This window comes from Malus domestica, chromosome 17, assembly GCF_042453785.1.
Source record: "Malus domestica chromosome 17, GDT2T_hap1".
Taxonomy (NCBI): domain Eukaryota; kingdom Viridiplantae; phylum Streptophyta; class Magnoliopsida; order Rosales; family Rosaceae; genus Malus; species Malus domestica.
Genome location: NC_091677.1, coordinates 708581 through 723314, shown reverse-complemented (window position 1 = coordinate 723314; position 14734 = coordinate 708581). Strand labels below are relative to the sequence as shown.

Sequence of the window (14734 nt, the reverse complement as noted above, 5' to 3'; positions counted from 1 at the left end):
GTTTGAATTTTGGATGAGAGTTTAGAATATTTATAAGTTGGTTCTATTGTGGGATCTCCATATAGCAAATTTATCCTACTCTGCTTTTAAAAAATATAATTAACAAATTCACCGATTTGGTAAAGTGCTTTTATATGCACTTTAGAATTGTGCTATCTTCCCAATTTTTGTATAAATTGTGTTTCAATCATTAGGGTCCTCTAATTATGTACAGTCTAGACAGATTCATAATTACAAGTTTGTAACTTCTCTACAATTTAAAAAGCAAGAAAATAAGTATTAATGGTGTGAATTAAAAAACATGTAAAAATTATTATTTATAATTGAACAATCTTATGTCAAACAAGTTCTTAAGATAACACTCAAACATAAGTATGACATAAGGTGTAACTTTGATAAAATTGCTGTAACAGTACAAAATTCTGCACTACAAAACCTTACACACGTATTTATAGTTCTTCAGTTTCTTCTATTCATCTGGCCCAGTTTACAGTTCAGGTGAAAACAATAATACTTTCTCTCTCTCTGTAATGGTTTATTCAAAATTTTCAATGTATGAGTGCTGCTTAAATTCGTATCTGTCATTGGTGGGTTAATTTTTAATAATTGATGTTTCAAAATGATGATATAATAGTAATGTTATTGGGTTTGTTTTGGTTTCTGCCAACTATAGTATGTGTTTATCTCAGTCTACAAAAATATCAATCACCCCATCAGTTCAGTAGTAATTATATATAACATTTCTTTGTGACTTTATGTGCAAAACTTGGAATCAGCTTTTTACATTACATGGATGATGAATAGGAAACTCATACACAGAATGACCCCACCGAGGTATATGCAAATTAAAATCATAACTTGCTTCAATATAGAAGTATAAATTATTTTTTAGCACACAACCTTGACATAATAATTTGTCTCATAATTTATAAAATGTTGTACAGATTTTAGCTATCTGGCAATCAACGACTAATATCACTTCTAAGAAGGCAAGATCAACATATTGCATGTTAGAGTAGTATATTTTTAGGAACTTTAATGAAAAGCTTCCGGTACTGTTCACTTTAACGAAAAACCACATTTTCATACTAAAAAGTCAATCTTGGTACTATTCACTTTATCCTTTATTTTGTCCTTATCGTTAAAACTAAAAGTTTTCAAGTCTTTTTCATTAGTTTTCCTTATATTTTTCACAAACAGATGGTAAAATTGTACAATCACATTAGGCAAGTTTCAATCTTTTTTACTTCCATTTTAACACATTTCTAATTAACATTTCGTACTAAATTTTGATTAAACTGCATTTAAATGTTTGATTTCAGAATATCACAAGTCAAATTACCACCTCCATAATAGGAAAAATACATTTGAACTCCGGTTACAAGGTGACTTCACCTCTCTCTCTCTCTCTCTCTCTCTCTCTCTCTCTCTCTCTCTCTCTCTCTCTCTCTCTCTCTCTCCCAAAACTCAATTTTGAACTTTTTATGCATATTTTTGTTTATCATCGGCTAACTGTCTTTATTATCTTTTGCAGTTGTATTCATAATTGTACATGACACACTCTGAAATCTGTTACAACCAAAGGTCTATTTTTCCTTCTTTGGAAACACCTCAAGCTAGGAGCAACTCTGGTATCCAATCTTTACATTCATTGCATATAACAATTGAAAAAGCTAATAATGTTTTTCAACTTTGTTTAGCGTGTAGGGAGCTTTGTTTGACTGCTATACTCTCAATATTGCATTTATCAATTACGCAGTTATCGTTAGTCAAACTGTTTGAATAAACAATTATCTTCTTCTTTGCACTTTGAAAAATCTTTCTTTTAGTGTCTAAATTTGTTCCATTCATGATAAATTTACATATAAATTGCATTGCCATTCGTAATTTTCTGTTTTTCACTCAAACATTGTTTATGAAAATTGAAGCTATAAAATATTTCATATAATTTTCAGTCCCGTAGCAGCTCACGGGTACAAATTTCTAGTGTAATCTATAAATATGTAGATACTGACAATGTTTTTTGGGAAAAATAATATTAGAAAAGCTAATTTTAAACAATTTTATTCACAAGTCAAAACCAACTCTAAAATATATATATATATATATTTTAATCTTACTAAATTTTGTTTACAAAAAAATGTTAGACTTATTACCAAACTTGTGGTTATAGAATATGGACTAACAAGTTAATTGTGTAATTTGAATACCAATCAATTGATTAATTATTGGGTGGCAATTGAATATGTGCAAGTTATATATTTAATTTGTTACAAAAAAATGTTACTTATTACCAAACTTGTGGTTATAGAATATGGACACACAAGTCAATTGTGTAATTTGAATACCAATCAATTGATCACATTAAAAATTGATCAATTATTGGGTGGCAATTGAATATGTGCAAGTTATATATTTAATTTGTGTGCTACAACGTAAGTGAAGAAAGACTTTATACTTATACTTTAAATAAAATATTTATGAACAAAACATTTTAATATAATTGAGTAGAGTTAACAGTGAGCGACAGTGTTACTATTTACTCTAAAGATTCTTTTTAGGCTAAATAGCCAAAATGGTCCCTGAGATTTGCATAATCAATAGAAATGGTCTCTGAGATTGAAAATCAATAGAAATAGTCCTTGAGATTGTCCACCATCCATGATTTTGGTCATTCCGTTAAAAACTTTTAAGGCAATTTTCAAAGCTTCGTAACTCAATCGATTCTTAACCAAATTCGACCCATAATATATCAAAATGATAGGAAAGTGTAGAACAAGATTATACCTATTTGCTAGTCAATGGTTGCTGGAGATGGCCGAAAAATAGCCTGAAATGTGACTGGTCCGCGGGAAAACTGGAAAACTCGCCGGAAACGTGGTAAACTTTAAACGTTCGTAACTTCTTCAATACTCAATGAAATCGAGTGATTCAAAAACGAAAATCATACTTCTCGACATGACGAATAGAATGGTACCTTTCTAGATAACTAACTCGCCGTGGTTTGTCCATAAAAAGGCTTGAAAGTGGTACCTTTATAACGTTCATAACTAGTTAGCCATTTTCGAGCCGTTTTCCTGCCAAACCATGTAGAGTTAGCCATCTAGAAAGGTACCATTCTCTTCATCTCATCAAGAAGTATGATTTTTGTTTTTGAATCACTCAATTTCGTTGAGTATTGAAGAAGTTATGAACGTTTAAAGTTTACCCAGTTTCTAGCGAGTTTTCCAGTTTTCCCACGGACCAGTCACCTTTCAGGCTATTTTTCGGCCATCTCAGGAAACCATTGGGTTTCCAAATAGGTATAATCTTATTATACACTTTCCTATCTTCATTTTGATATATTATGGGTCGAATTTGGTTAAGAAACGATTGAGTTACAAAGCTTTGAAAATTGCCCAAAGAGTTTTTAACGGAAGGACCAAAATCATGGATGGTGGACAATTTCAGGGACCATTTCTTAGGGGTGGTTCGGTATGGGATACCATACTGAAACTAGTATCCCGAATCCCAAACCGAAATTTTTCGGGATGAGAATTTGAAGACCAATCCCAAACCAAATTTTCGGGAATCCCGAAATATTTTCGGGATTTCGAGACAAATCGGGAATCCCAAATTGAAATTTGAAATTATGAATTGTTCTTCAAATATATAATTCAAGAACACATTCATGAACTAGGAATGTCATTTCATTCACACTACCATTTAATCTAAAACTAGCATGCCTGACTGTTTTTATCAGAGTCAAAATTCAAATTAATTAAACCATTTTTGCAATCTGTTGAGACTTGAGAGACAAAAGAATCAAGCCTTCTGAAATCATCAACCATGGCAGCAGCAATAATAAAATCCAAATGAATATAAAACAGAACATGAAAAATATGTAAGGTGTAGGGCATTCCAGGTTGCGAAGCATGAATTAGAAACTACTAGCATCAATTATAAAAGAATAATATATATAATATATATGTATAAATATATATATATATATATATAATAATTAATATTATATATTTTAGGTTCGGTATGGGATTCCCGAAACAGTTAATTAGAATTAGATGCCTCATTTTAGATTTTTCTAAATTAAACATCTGTTACTTTTCAACTTTTGATTAAAGTGCTTTTACTTTTAATTAAACTTTATATTCTAGGTTTATTCTTAATTTAAGTATTTTATAAATTCTTTTAAATCCACTTCTACGTAAAAAATTGCACTCAATAATATTCATTAATTTATTGCTATTTTTATGGAATCTCATCCCTTCCTCAATTTAAAGATTCAATTATATCTACTGGGGTTCAAGATTAATTGGACGAAATATAGTTTTTCCAATTTCCAACTCAACATTTTATATAGATTATAAGAAAACAAGAGTTCGTTTATAATTAAAATTGAGATGTAGACTAGACTGCCTAATTTCATGCAACTAAAAATAAATTTGAATTTTTTAACAACTATTTATAGTAGAAACGTGAACTAAGAGTTTTCACATTTTTATTTTTATTTAAAATGAGTCCTTATTCCAATAATTAATTATTAAGAGTTGACAAAATATTTTTTAGTGCAATGTTTTAATGTGAAAAGTTATCTTTTTTCGGGTTACACAACTTACACATAACGTACCATAAATTTTGTAAGTACCAAAATAAGGATAATACAACGTACTAATAACTTGGTACGTACTAAATAAAGAATTGCATAATGTACCAAAAGCAATATTTTATTACGTACCAAAATACTAATACGTACCCAGATTAAATTTATATAACGTACCAAATGATTGGTACGTTATATTTAATATATCTGTTTGGTACGTTATATTTAATATATGTGCATGTTATATTTCATAATTGTATGTTAATAGGATGTTTATGTGTTTTTAGAATTTAAAACAACAAATTATTTGAATAAGAAAAATTCATTTTGAACGAATTATGATAAGATAAGATAGGAAGTTTGTGGTGATTTTAGAATATTTGTGATATTATTTTCTGAACTAGTTGGTTAATTAAATACAATAAAAATCATAATTTTTAATTAAAAATTAGTAGAAGAACGTTTGATCAAAAGTTTAAAAGTTATAGATGTTTGATTAAAAAAATTCAAATTTGAGGCATCTATATCAAAATGCCCCATCCCGAAATATCGAGAAGCCAATCCTGAATCTCGTACCGAAATTTTAGAATCGGTTCAGGATAGCATCCCAAAAATTTCGGGAATTTCGGTTTGGGATTGGGATTTTTTCGGTTCGGTTCGGGATTTTCGGGAATTTTTTCCACCCTATTTCTATTGATTTTCAATCTCAATGACCATTTCTATTGATTATGCAAATCTCAATGACCATTTTGGCTATTTATTAGTTGGTGAGGGGGCTCCAAAATTCGTATCTCTTCCAACATTGGGGCTCAGTATCGATCCAAATTTAAATGCCTTGGTTTGCAAGTAAAATACCCCAAATTCGTATGATGAACTTGATCACAGCTTATCTGGATCAACTTATGTTTCTAATTGTCGAAACGCCCTATATGTCTTTTTTCACTTCTCTCCTTCTCTGCATCCTGGTGTTTTTTTGGAAGCGATCAAGATCCGGAGGCCGAAAGTCACCCCCAGGGCCGTGGAAGCTGCCTGTTATTGGAAACTTGCATCAGGTGGTCGGTCCGCTGCCACACCACACACTGAGAGCCTTAGCCAGGAAACATGGACCCATCATGCACCTTAAACTGGGTCAAATAGAGGCCGTGATTATTTCATCTGCCAAAGCTGCCCGGGAAGTGTTGAAGACACACGAGCTTGCATTTGCACAGAGGCCTGTGGTTTTGGCAGCAGAGGTTATGTCTTTTGGTCACGGAAGTATTGTCTTTGCTCCTTATGGAGATTTATGGAGATCGCTGAGAAAGATTTCTATTTTCGAGCTACTGAGCGTGAAACGTGTGCAGTCTTTGAGATCCGTAAGAGAAGAAGAGGTGTGGAATCTTGTTGAGTCCATTGGCTCTACGTCTCACAAGGGACTTGCCCTCAATTTTAGTGACAGGTGCGGCAGCTTCACAAATGACGTAGTGTCAAAGGCAACATTTGGGAAAAAATGCAAAGACCAAAAGGAGTTCCTTTCGCTGCTAACTGAATCAACCAAAGTCGCTGGTGGGTTCGATATTCCTGATTTGTTTCCTTCACTCAGTTTTCTTGGGTACGTTACTGGGTCAATCCCTGCTATGAAAGACATACATAGCAAGCTCGGTAGGATTCTCGAAAATATCATCAACGATCATAAGATCAAAAGATCCAAAAAGGACTTGATGATCAGTAATACTAGGACTGCTACAGCAGGCAATGGCAAAGCAGAGGAGGAGGAGGAGGGGGAGGAGGGAAATTTTGTTGACGTATTTCTAAAACTTAAGGAGTCCAGTAAGGCGGAGTTCAGCTTGACAACCAATCAAATCAAAGATGTCATTCTGGTGAGTAATGTAGGCTTGCTTTGTTGTACTGCAGACATTTTATCACTCATCATTTTATAAAAGTATATGAAGGGGTTTTATCATGAAAGGTTGCTTACGTTTTCGAAACTCATGATTTTGGTCCCGCATGGTTAAAATCAATTATTGTAATGCTGCACATTTTGCCCCAAACATCAATGTCGTTCTTACGGTCAAACTCAGTAAAAAAAAATTGTTATATGTGCAGGAAATCTTCTCTGCAGGAAGCGAGACTTCAGCTACTACCTTAGAATGGGTAATGTCAGAGTTGATGAGAAACCCAAGAGTCATGAAGAGGGCTCAAGCTGAAGTGAGACAGTTAGTCCTCCAATTTGAAGGAAAGAAAAGCAAAGTTATTGAAGAAGAAGATGTTCAAAAAATGGACTACCTGAAATCGGTGGTGAAAGAAACTCTGAGGTTACACTCTCCAGCCCCTTTGCTCCCAAGAGAAGCAAGGGACACGGTTCAAATTGGCGGGTTCGAATTACCAGTTAAATCAAAAGTAATTATTAATCTATGGGCAATGGGAAGAGACCCAGAGATATGGGGGGCAGATGCTGAGTGTTTTAAGCCGGAGAGGTTTCAGGGTTCTTCTGTTGACTTTAAGGGTTTTGACTTTGAGTTCACCCCGTTTGGGGCCGGCAGAAGAATGTGTCCAGGCATGTTATTTGGTGTTACCATGGTTGAACTTGCTCTTGCTGAATTGCTCTACCGCTTCGATTGGAAACTGGCGAATGGGATGAATCCAGACGAACTTGACATGACGGAGACCTTTGGAGTGACCTGTAAGAGAAAGAATGCGTTGTACCTAATTGCCACCCCACATTTTACTTCAGTCAATGAGTCAGAGTGACTCGGCGTTTTGTTGCCATGAATGACCAACAAAACCAGCACCATTCTGGTGTATGGCTTTAGGTTTGAATTTTTCCTTTACAGAATAAAACATGTTTTCAGTACATCAGTTCATCCTTGCAGTTTGCAGTTTGTAGATTGTTTAAATCCAGGCTTCTTTTCATTTAGTACTTGCGTAATATAAGGCATGATTAATGCAATGTTAATTCAATATGTCATCCCTAAGATGTAAGCTTGTTATTCAGATATGTATATATGATCAATAATACATGTACTCGTGAGTGTTCTACTGCTACTCTTCTTGCTCTTCTTCTTCCAAAAATTGTTGTCCATAATGATTGCCTAAGACAACGAATAAGAAATGAACTTGCTTAGAGTACGACCGGCATCGGGAACCAGAGGCCAGGGGCGGCTCGGCCTCAAGATTTCACACGTTAACAATTAATGATGCGATAACGATCATACTCAATCTGCACTGAATCTGATAATTATTTGGTTTGTTAGGCAAACAAATACAAAAATGATCATGATAACATATTCATCGATCATGATTCCAACCGATGTTTTTTATAGTTGTTGCATATGCATAGCCAATTCATGTAGGTAATAGAATGAGACTGTTGAGCTATATATTTTCACAAACAAAATATATTATGCATATGCATAGTCAATTCATGTAGGTAATAGAATGAGACTGTCAAAGTCATCAAAATAATTATCATGCATCCTTGGTTACGAAGAGATCGACGGAAAGAGGACGAGAGAGGAAAGCACACAACAGGGGAGATAAGACAAGAAAAATAGAAGAGGAAAACAAGCAGAAAGAGTACATGGCAAGGGCATAAAAAAAAAAAAAAGAAAAAAAAAAAGAGGTTTATGGATCCTTTGTCATTATGTTTCAGCTTTTGAAAAAAAATGGAGAAGCTTTGCTTTCCCACTCCCCAAAGCAAAGCAAATGGTGGGACTTGCACTGATTCCCAGCAAGGTTAGGAGGATCAACCTTCTTCTTCATCAATCAAAATTTCAGAGAGTCTCTCCCTCTCTTTTCTCGGCAAAAATAGAGCAAAACCTCTAGAAACCTGCAACTAAAGAAAGGTTGAAACCAAGCCTCTCAACAAGAGAGGCAACAACCTTCGCACGTCCCCTGTCGCTGCGTCATCGGTCACAAGCAGCAACAGCGGCAACCTTGTCATTTCCTGGAATGCCGTCAACAAAACGAAGTACCAAGCACCACCTCTAGCCCAGCAAAAAGCATCAACTATCCTTTGTTCCAAACTTTCAAGATTGTTTCTCTGTTAATAAGAGGAGAAAACTGAGTCTAAAACTCAAAAAGAAAGCTCAAGCTAAAAGATACAAAAGGACGCTTTTATCAAATCAAAACATAAATGGAGCTAGAGAAAAGAAAAATTTTCAAGCCTCGTACATGTCAAAGCCATTTCCACGCACGATGCTTGAGGGGGCAACTGTTGAGCTATATATTTTCACAAACAAAATATATTAGCAAGTCTTAATAAAAATGGGGAGACTTCAAAATAATAATAGTAATAATAATAGAGTCCAAAATATGGACTGACTATAAATAAGGCTCACTTTATGTGTGTATGTGCATATATTCTTATATATACTATATTTTATATATAAGAAATAAAGAGAGGGAAAAACAACTCTACACCCGCACAGGTGGACCTCAGCGTACACCAAGTCTGAAGGCGTTTGTCATCTACATGGCAACCGGGTATAGAGAACGTGTGTATCTATAACCCTCTAAAACTCCCACGTTCTCCACTCAAGAGATGGTTTTCTCTCAACATCTCCACACCCCAGGAAAGTTGCATCCCACTAACTTCAACTGCCATGTCCACTGTTCGCCTATAAAAAAGCATCGAACCAAAGCAAAGAGGACAGAAGACACAGAAAGAAGAAGAGAGACTTTGCAGAAATTGAGAGAAAAGATTGCAACGAATGGGGTGATAAGAAAACGCTGCAGAAATTGAGAAGCACACGAGGAAGGAAATTGACGGAAAAAAAAAAGAAAAAAGACAAGCAGCAAAAGAAAGCGAAAAGGAACAGCAACAAGAAGCCAAAAGAGAGGAGAAAGCTTAAAAAGGTATTTACGTTCTCATAATGGATTCCTGATTTTTATTAGGAGGTTCTTGTCGTCTTTTGCAGAAAAATGGGGGGGGGGGTTTCTTTTCTTCTTGTTTAACCGAAGCAAGGAAGATGGTGGTGGAAACATGCACCATCAATTCACACTGACCCCCCAAACATGTCCTTGGGCTTATTCCTTCCTCTTCTCCACCATTGGAGATGTTTGTCGTCTTCTTCGTCCTTGCCGCTGTCAACTCATCCACCCACGGAGTGTTCTTTCTTTGTCTCCACCGATGGAGACATTTGCAGCTCCACAAAAACAAAAACAACGGAGATCTCACCAAAATGCAGTAGCAAATCGGTTTGCCATAAGCCTCTTGGGTGTCTAAAGAAGTTTCGACATCTTTCTTTGTCTCTTCAGAAATGCAACGGAGAAGAAACCATCATCTTCCACGTTTCAACAAGTGAAGAAGAAGAACCCATTGTGCCCAGCGATGGTCCCGAAACCCGTCGATAATGCAAGGACGGTTTCGAACAAGGCAACAGTAGTGACGACGAACAAGCAGCAGCCTTTCCTTCTTTGCATAACGCTGTATCAACTGCCGACGTCAGACGGAAGCCCAAACAGAAGTAGCAGTCGCGCCATTTCTCCAACCATCGTCTCTGGTAATTTTCCAGATGAAGTCCGTACATTATGCGGCTTGAAAGAGATGGGTTTGGTGATGCCGTGTTGCATAAAACCAGAAAAACTAGAAGGAAGTCGCAGGACGTGGCTTGAAGGAGATGGGTTTGGTGATGCCATGTTGCATAAAACCAGAAGAACCCGAAGGAAGTCGCAGGACGTGGCTTGAAGGAGATGGGTTTGGTAATGCCGTGTTGCATAAACCAGAAGAACCCGAAGGAAGTCACGTCAATGGAGGATACGGCTTGAAGGAGATGGGTTTGGTAATGCCGTGTTGCATAAAACCAGAAGAACCCGAAGGTCAATGGAGTATATGGCTTGAAGGAGATGGGGTTTTGGTGATGCCGTGTTGCATAAAACCAGAATAAACCCAAGGAAGTCGCGTCAATGAAGGAATGAGTGCCTAAAGAAGTTTTGGAAGTACGACTTGCATAAAGGAACAGTGCCAAACCACTGTGCCTAGTGATGGCTCCGATGCTCTCTCACTTTTCACGACAAACTGGAACCGGAGGACTGCCTTCTCACCTGGACTTTGACAATAGCCCGCTGCGACGTCGTCGATCACTAAACACTTCAACAACACCAATGAAGACATTTGCGAACACCGCCGCCGTCTCTGCCAACTACATCTTTGAGGACTCCCCTCGTATTCAGCTTCCCCAAGAGGCCTTCGGTTCAACCCACTTCCGAGTTCGACAGCGACTCCTCCATCTTCTTCCACAAGGTCTCTTGCAAGCTGCTCGACAGCCTCGCCAAGCTGAAGCTTTCCTTCAACAACAACCACAAGGGCAAACTCTTTCCGCCGCAGTTGATATTTGTCTCCAATAACCTCTCCGTTCACCACAACTTCGAAGATCAATCTTGTTGGATGCTAAACACTTCCAGTTTGATCGAAGAAATGAAGCAGCAACATGCTAACGGCTAGTTTTGTAACGGCTAGTTGTTTTTAAGTAATGTTTTTTTACAAGTGTAGGGCTTAGATTAAAAGCTCTAGTGAAGGGCTTAGATTAGCTTAGTACTATATGGTAGTTGTGGTTTTTGTCAACTAGCTCCAATGGAGATAAGATCTGACCTTGTATACCAAAACCCTACTGACAGCATATATATATGTTTGCTATGAGCTGCTAAGAGAGCAGACTGCAATAGCCGAAATCCCTCCTTACATTTCTGTGTTTTTCCATAACCAAAAACCCTGTCAAGAACATTTCTACAAAATATAAACCTTCCAAAACACTAACATGGCCTCAGAGCTTTGTTCTTGATCACTGAAATCTGGGCATTGTGGAATCTATTTCGAGGGTTGTTCAGGTAAAAGCTGAAACCCTAACTGTCAATATAAGTTAAAAATGAAAGGAGCTGGTGGAGGAGAACTTAAAGCTCCAGTCTTTGATGGAGAAAACTACGACTATTGGAGGATCCGGATGACAACTATCTTCAAGTCGTATGATCTCTGGGAAATGGTTCAAGATGGATATGAGTTACCAGAAATAGAGGTAGATGCTCTAGAAGAGGATCTCACAGAGAAGCAGATAGCTACATTGAAGGAGAACAGGATGAATAATGCTAAAACGTTGGGAATCATTCAAGGTGCTATCTCCGATGTCATATTCCCAAGGATAGCAAATGAAGAAACTGCCAAAGCTGCCTGGGATACCCTGCAACAAGAATACAGAGGAGATGTGAAGGTACGGAAGGTAAAACTCCAGTCTCTTAGACGTGATTTTGAGTATACACGCATGAGAGAAGATGAGCCATTTAAAGACTATGTTTCTAGGCTGTTTGATGTTGTGACTCAAATGAAAACTTACGGAGAAGAACTGCCTAATGAAAGAATAGTACAAAAACTTCTAATTAGTTTGACTAAGCCTTATGATTCTATTGTGAGTGTGATAGAAGAAACTAAGGATACTGATACACTCAGTGTTCAAGATGTAATGGCTTCCTTGAGAGCTTTTGATCAAAGGCTCGAAAGGCATTCTGATGGTGCAACTGAGAAAGCCTTCCAGTCACTAAACATAGGGTCATCAAATCACTCTAATCAGCATCAAAACAGACCAAGGAGAGATTGGAAAGGGAAAAATAAGAAGTGGGAAGGAAGACCAAGTGGAGAGAACAAATACAACAGTGGAAGCAACAATGGGGGTGGAAAAACCAAACCATTGTGCAGATACTGTGATAAAGCCCATTTTGGTGAATGTTGGTTTAAAAGAAAGCCAAAATGTCACAAATGCAATAGATTTGGCCATTTGCAGAAGGATTGCAGATTAAACACCACTCAGCAAGTGAACATTGCAAAACAAGAACAAGAAGGAAACAATGTCTTTTGTGCTTTTAGTGCCAATGTTGTAAAAGACAGTGAAGTGTGGTATATAGACAGTGGGTGCAGTAATCATATGACTGCTCATGAGTCTCTATTAACTAATATTGATACTACATTCACTGGAAATGTTAAGATGGGAAATGGTGATATTGTGAAAGTAACTGGCAGAGGTACTCTTATCATAGAAACCAAGAAGGGAAAAAGACACATTGAAGAAGTCATGTTGGTACCTGGTCTGGAGGAAAACCTTTTAAGTGTTAGACAGATGATGGAACATGGCTATTTCTTGTTGTTTGGAGATACCATTGCTGAAGTATATGATGATAGAACTCTATTGAATCTGGTTGTGAAAGTTCAAATGAAAAACATAAGCTTTCCATTGTTGCTGAAATGCTTGGAAGAAGTGGCAAGGAAGGCAGGCAAAATTGAGTCAGAGAGACTATGGCACAAAAGGTTTGGGCACTTGAATGTGCAAAGTCTAAAAAATCTGCAAAAACATGAAATGGTGCAAGGTTTGCCTCAAATGGATGAAATGAAGGAGGTTTGTGAAGGCTGTGCATTTGGGAAACAACACAGGGACAAGTTTGAAACTGGAAAGGCTTGGAGGGCTGAGAAACCTCTAGAATTAATTCACACTGATGTGTGTGGTCCAATGAAAAATGCATCCATCAGTGGGAACAAGTACTTCTTGACTTTCATAGATGACTACTCAAGAATGTGTTGGGTATATTTTATGAGGTTCAAATCAGAAGTCTTCAATATATTCAGGAAGTTTAAAGCAATGGTGGAGTTACAAAGTGGGCATCAAATCAAGAAGATAAGGAGTGATAGGGGAGGTGAGTATACCTCACTGGAATTCAAAGCTTTCTGTGAAGATTTGGGTCTAGAAAGGCAACTCACAGTAGCTTACACTCCTCAACAAAATGGAACTGCAGAGAGAAAGAACAGGACTATAGTGGAGATGGCAAAATCCATGCTACATGAGAAGAAAATACCCTATTCATTTTGGGGAGAAGCTGTGAATACTGCTGTGTATCTCTTGAACAGATGTCCTACCAAAGCTTTGGAGAAGCAAACTCCATTCGAAGTGTTCAGTGGAAGAAAGCCTGGAGTCAAGCACTTAAAGGTTTTTGGCTCTGTGTGTTATGCACTGGTGCCATCACAACTCAGACACAAGTTACAAGAACCAAGCAATAAGTGCATTTTTGTTGGGTATGGCACAAATGAAAAAGGTTATAGATTGTATAATCTAAGAACCAAGAAGATCAATCTCTCAAGAGATGTAATTTTTGATGAAGAATCATTGTGGAATTAGGAGACAAATGCAGTAGAACAAGACAAAGTATCACTGCAAGTTGATGTTCCTGAGCAAAGAACTGCACAAACTGAAATTGGTGAGATGTATGAACCTGAAGAAGAAAGCTTGCAGATACCTTATACCTCACCAGTTCAAACCCCTCAGAGTACACAAAACTCAAGTGCAAGTTCAACATCTCAACAGAGAGGGCAACAAAGCTCGAGTTCAAACTCAAGCTCAGGATCAACACCAATTAAAATGAGAAGCCTAGAAGAAATCTATGCAGCATGCAATTTCTGTGTTATTGAACCAGAGACCTTTGAAGAGGCTGAAAATGACAAGTCATGGCAGATAGCAATGAGAGATGAAATCTCAATGATAGAGAAAAATGAAACTTGGACTCTGGTGGACAGACCAAGTGATAAACCTGTGATAGGTGTGAAGTGGGTCTATAAAACCAAGTTGAACTTGGATGGATCAGTACAGAGGAACAAGGCTAGATTAGTGGCTAAAGGCTACTCTCAAAAGCCTGGAATTGACTTTAATGAAACATTTGCACCTGTGGCTAGACTAGATACAATCAGGACACTAATTGCATTAGCTGCACAGAAGGGTTGGCAGCTATATCAGTTAGATGTCAAGTCTGCTTTCTTGAATGGTGTACTAGAGGAAGAGGTCTATGTGGACTAGCCACAAGGTTTTGAAGTCAAAGGGTCCGAAAGCAAAGTGTATAGATTAAAGAAGGCACTCTATGGCCTGAAGCAAGCACCAAGAGCCTGGTACAGTGAGATTGATGCACATTTCACTAAGTGTGGATTCAAGAAAAGCCTCAATGAAGCAACACTCTATACCAAGGTTGAGAACAAGTCAGAAACTCTCATTGTGTCCATCTATGTGGATGATGTGTTTTTTACTGGAAACAGTAAGAAAATGGTGGATGAATTTAGAAATGAAATGATGAGAAGATATGAGATGACAGATTTGGGGTTACTTCACCACTTTCTTGGAATGGGGGTGATTCAAA

The 14734-nt window shown here is 37.0% G+C and overlaps 2 protein-coding genes across 2 annotated transcripts in view; both read left to right on the top strand.

The window, feature by feature from the left end:
• Nucleotides 1-14734, top strand: part of LOC103432057 (melianol synthase CYP71BQ5-like) — a 36151-nt gene that overhangs the window by 12948 nt on the left and 8469 nt on the right. The gene's annotated exons all lie outside the window — the stretch shown is intronic.
• On the top strand, nucleotides 5383-7618 carry LOC103435517 (melianol synthase CYP71BQ5-like). Its single transcript, XM_008373912.4, has 2 exons — nucleotides 5383-6453; nucleotides 6680-7618. The coding sequence occupies exons 1-2, from the start codon at nucleotides 5428-5430 to the stop codon at nucleotides 7322-7324; spliced, it is 1671 nt and encodes a 556-aa protein (XP_008372134.2). The 5' UTR covers nucleotides 5383-5427; the 3' UTR covers nucleotides 7325-7618.

Coding starts and splice junctions, on each gene's coding strand:
- LOC103435517 (XM_008373912.4), top strand. CDS start 5,428: ATGCCTTGGTTTGCAAGTAAAATACCCCAAATTCGTATGATGAACTTG. Junction 6,454..6,679: donor AAATCAAAGATGTCATTCTG/GTGAGTAATGTA, acceptor TTATATGTGCAG/GAAATCTTCTCTGCAGGAAG.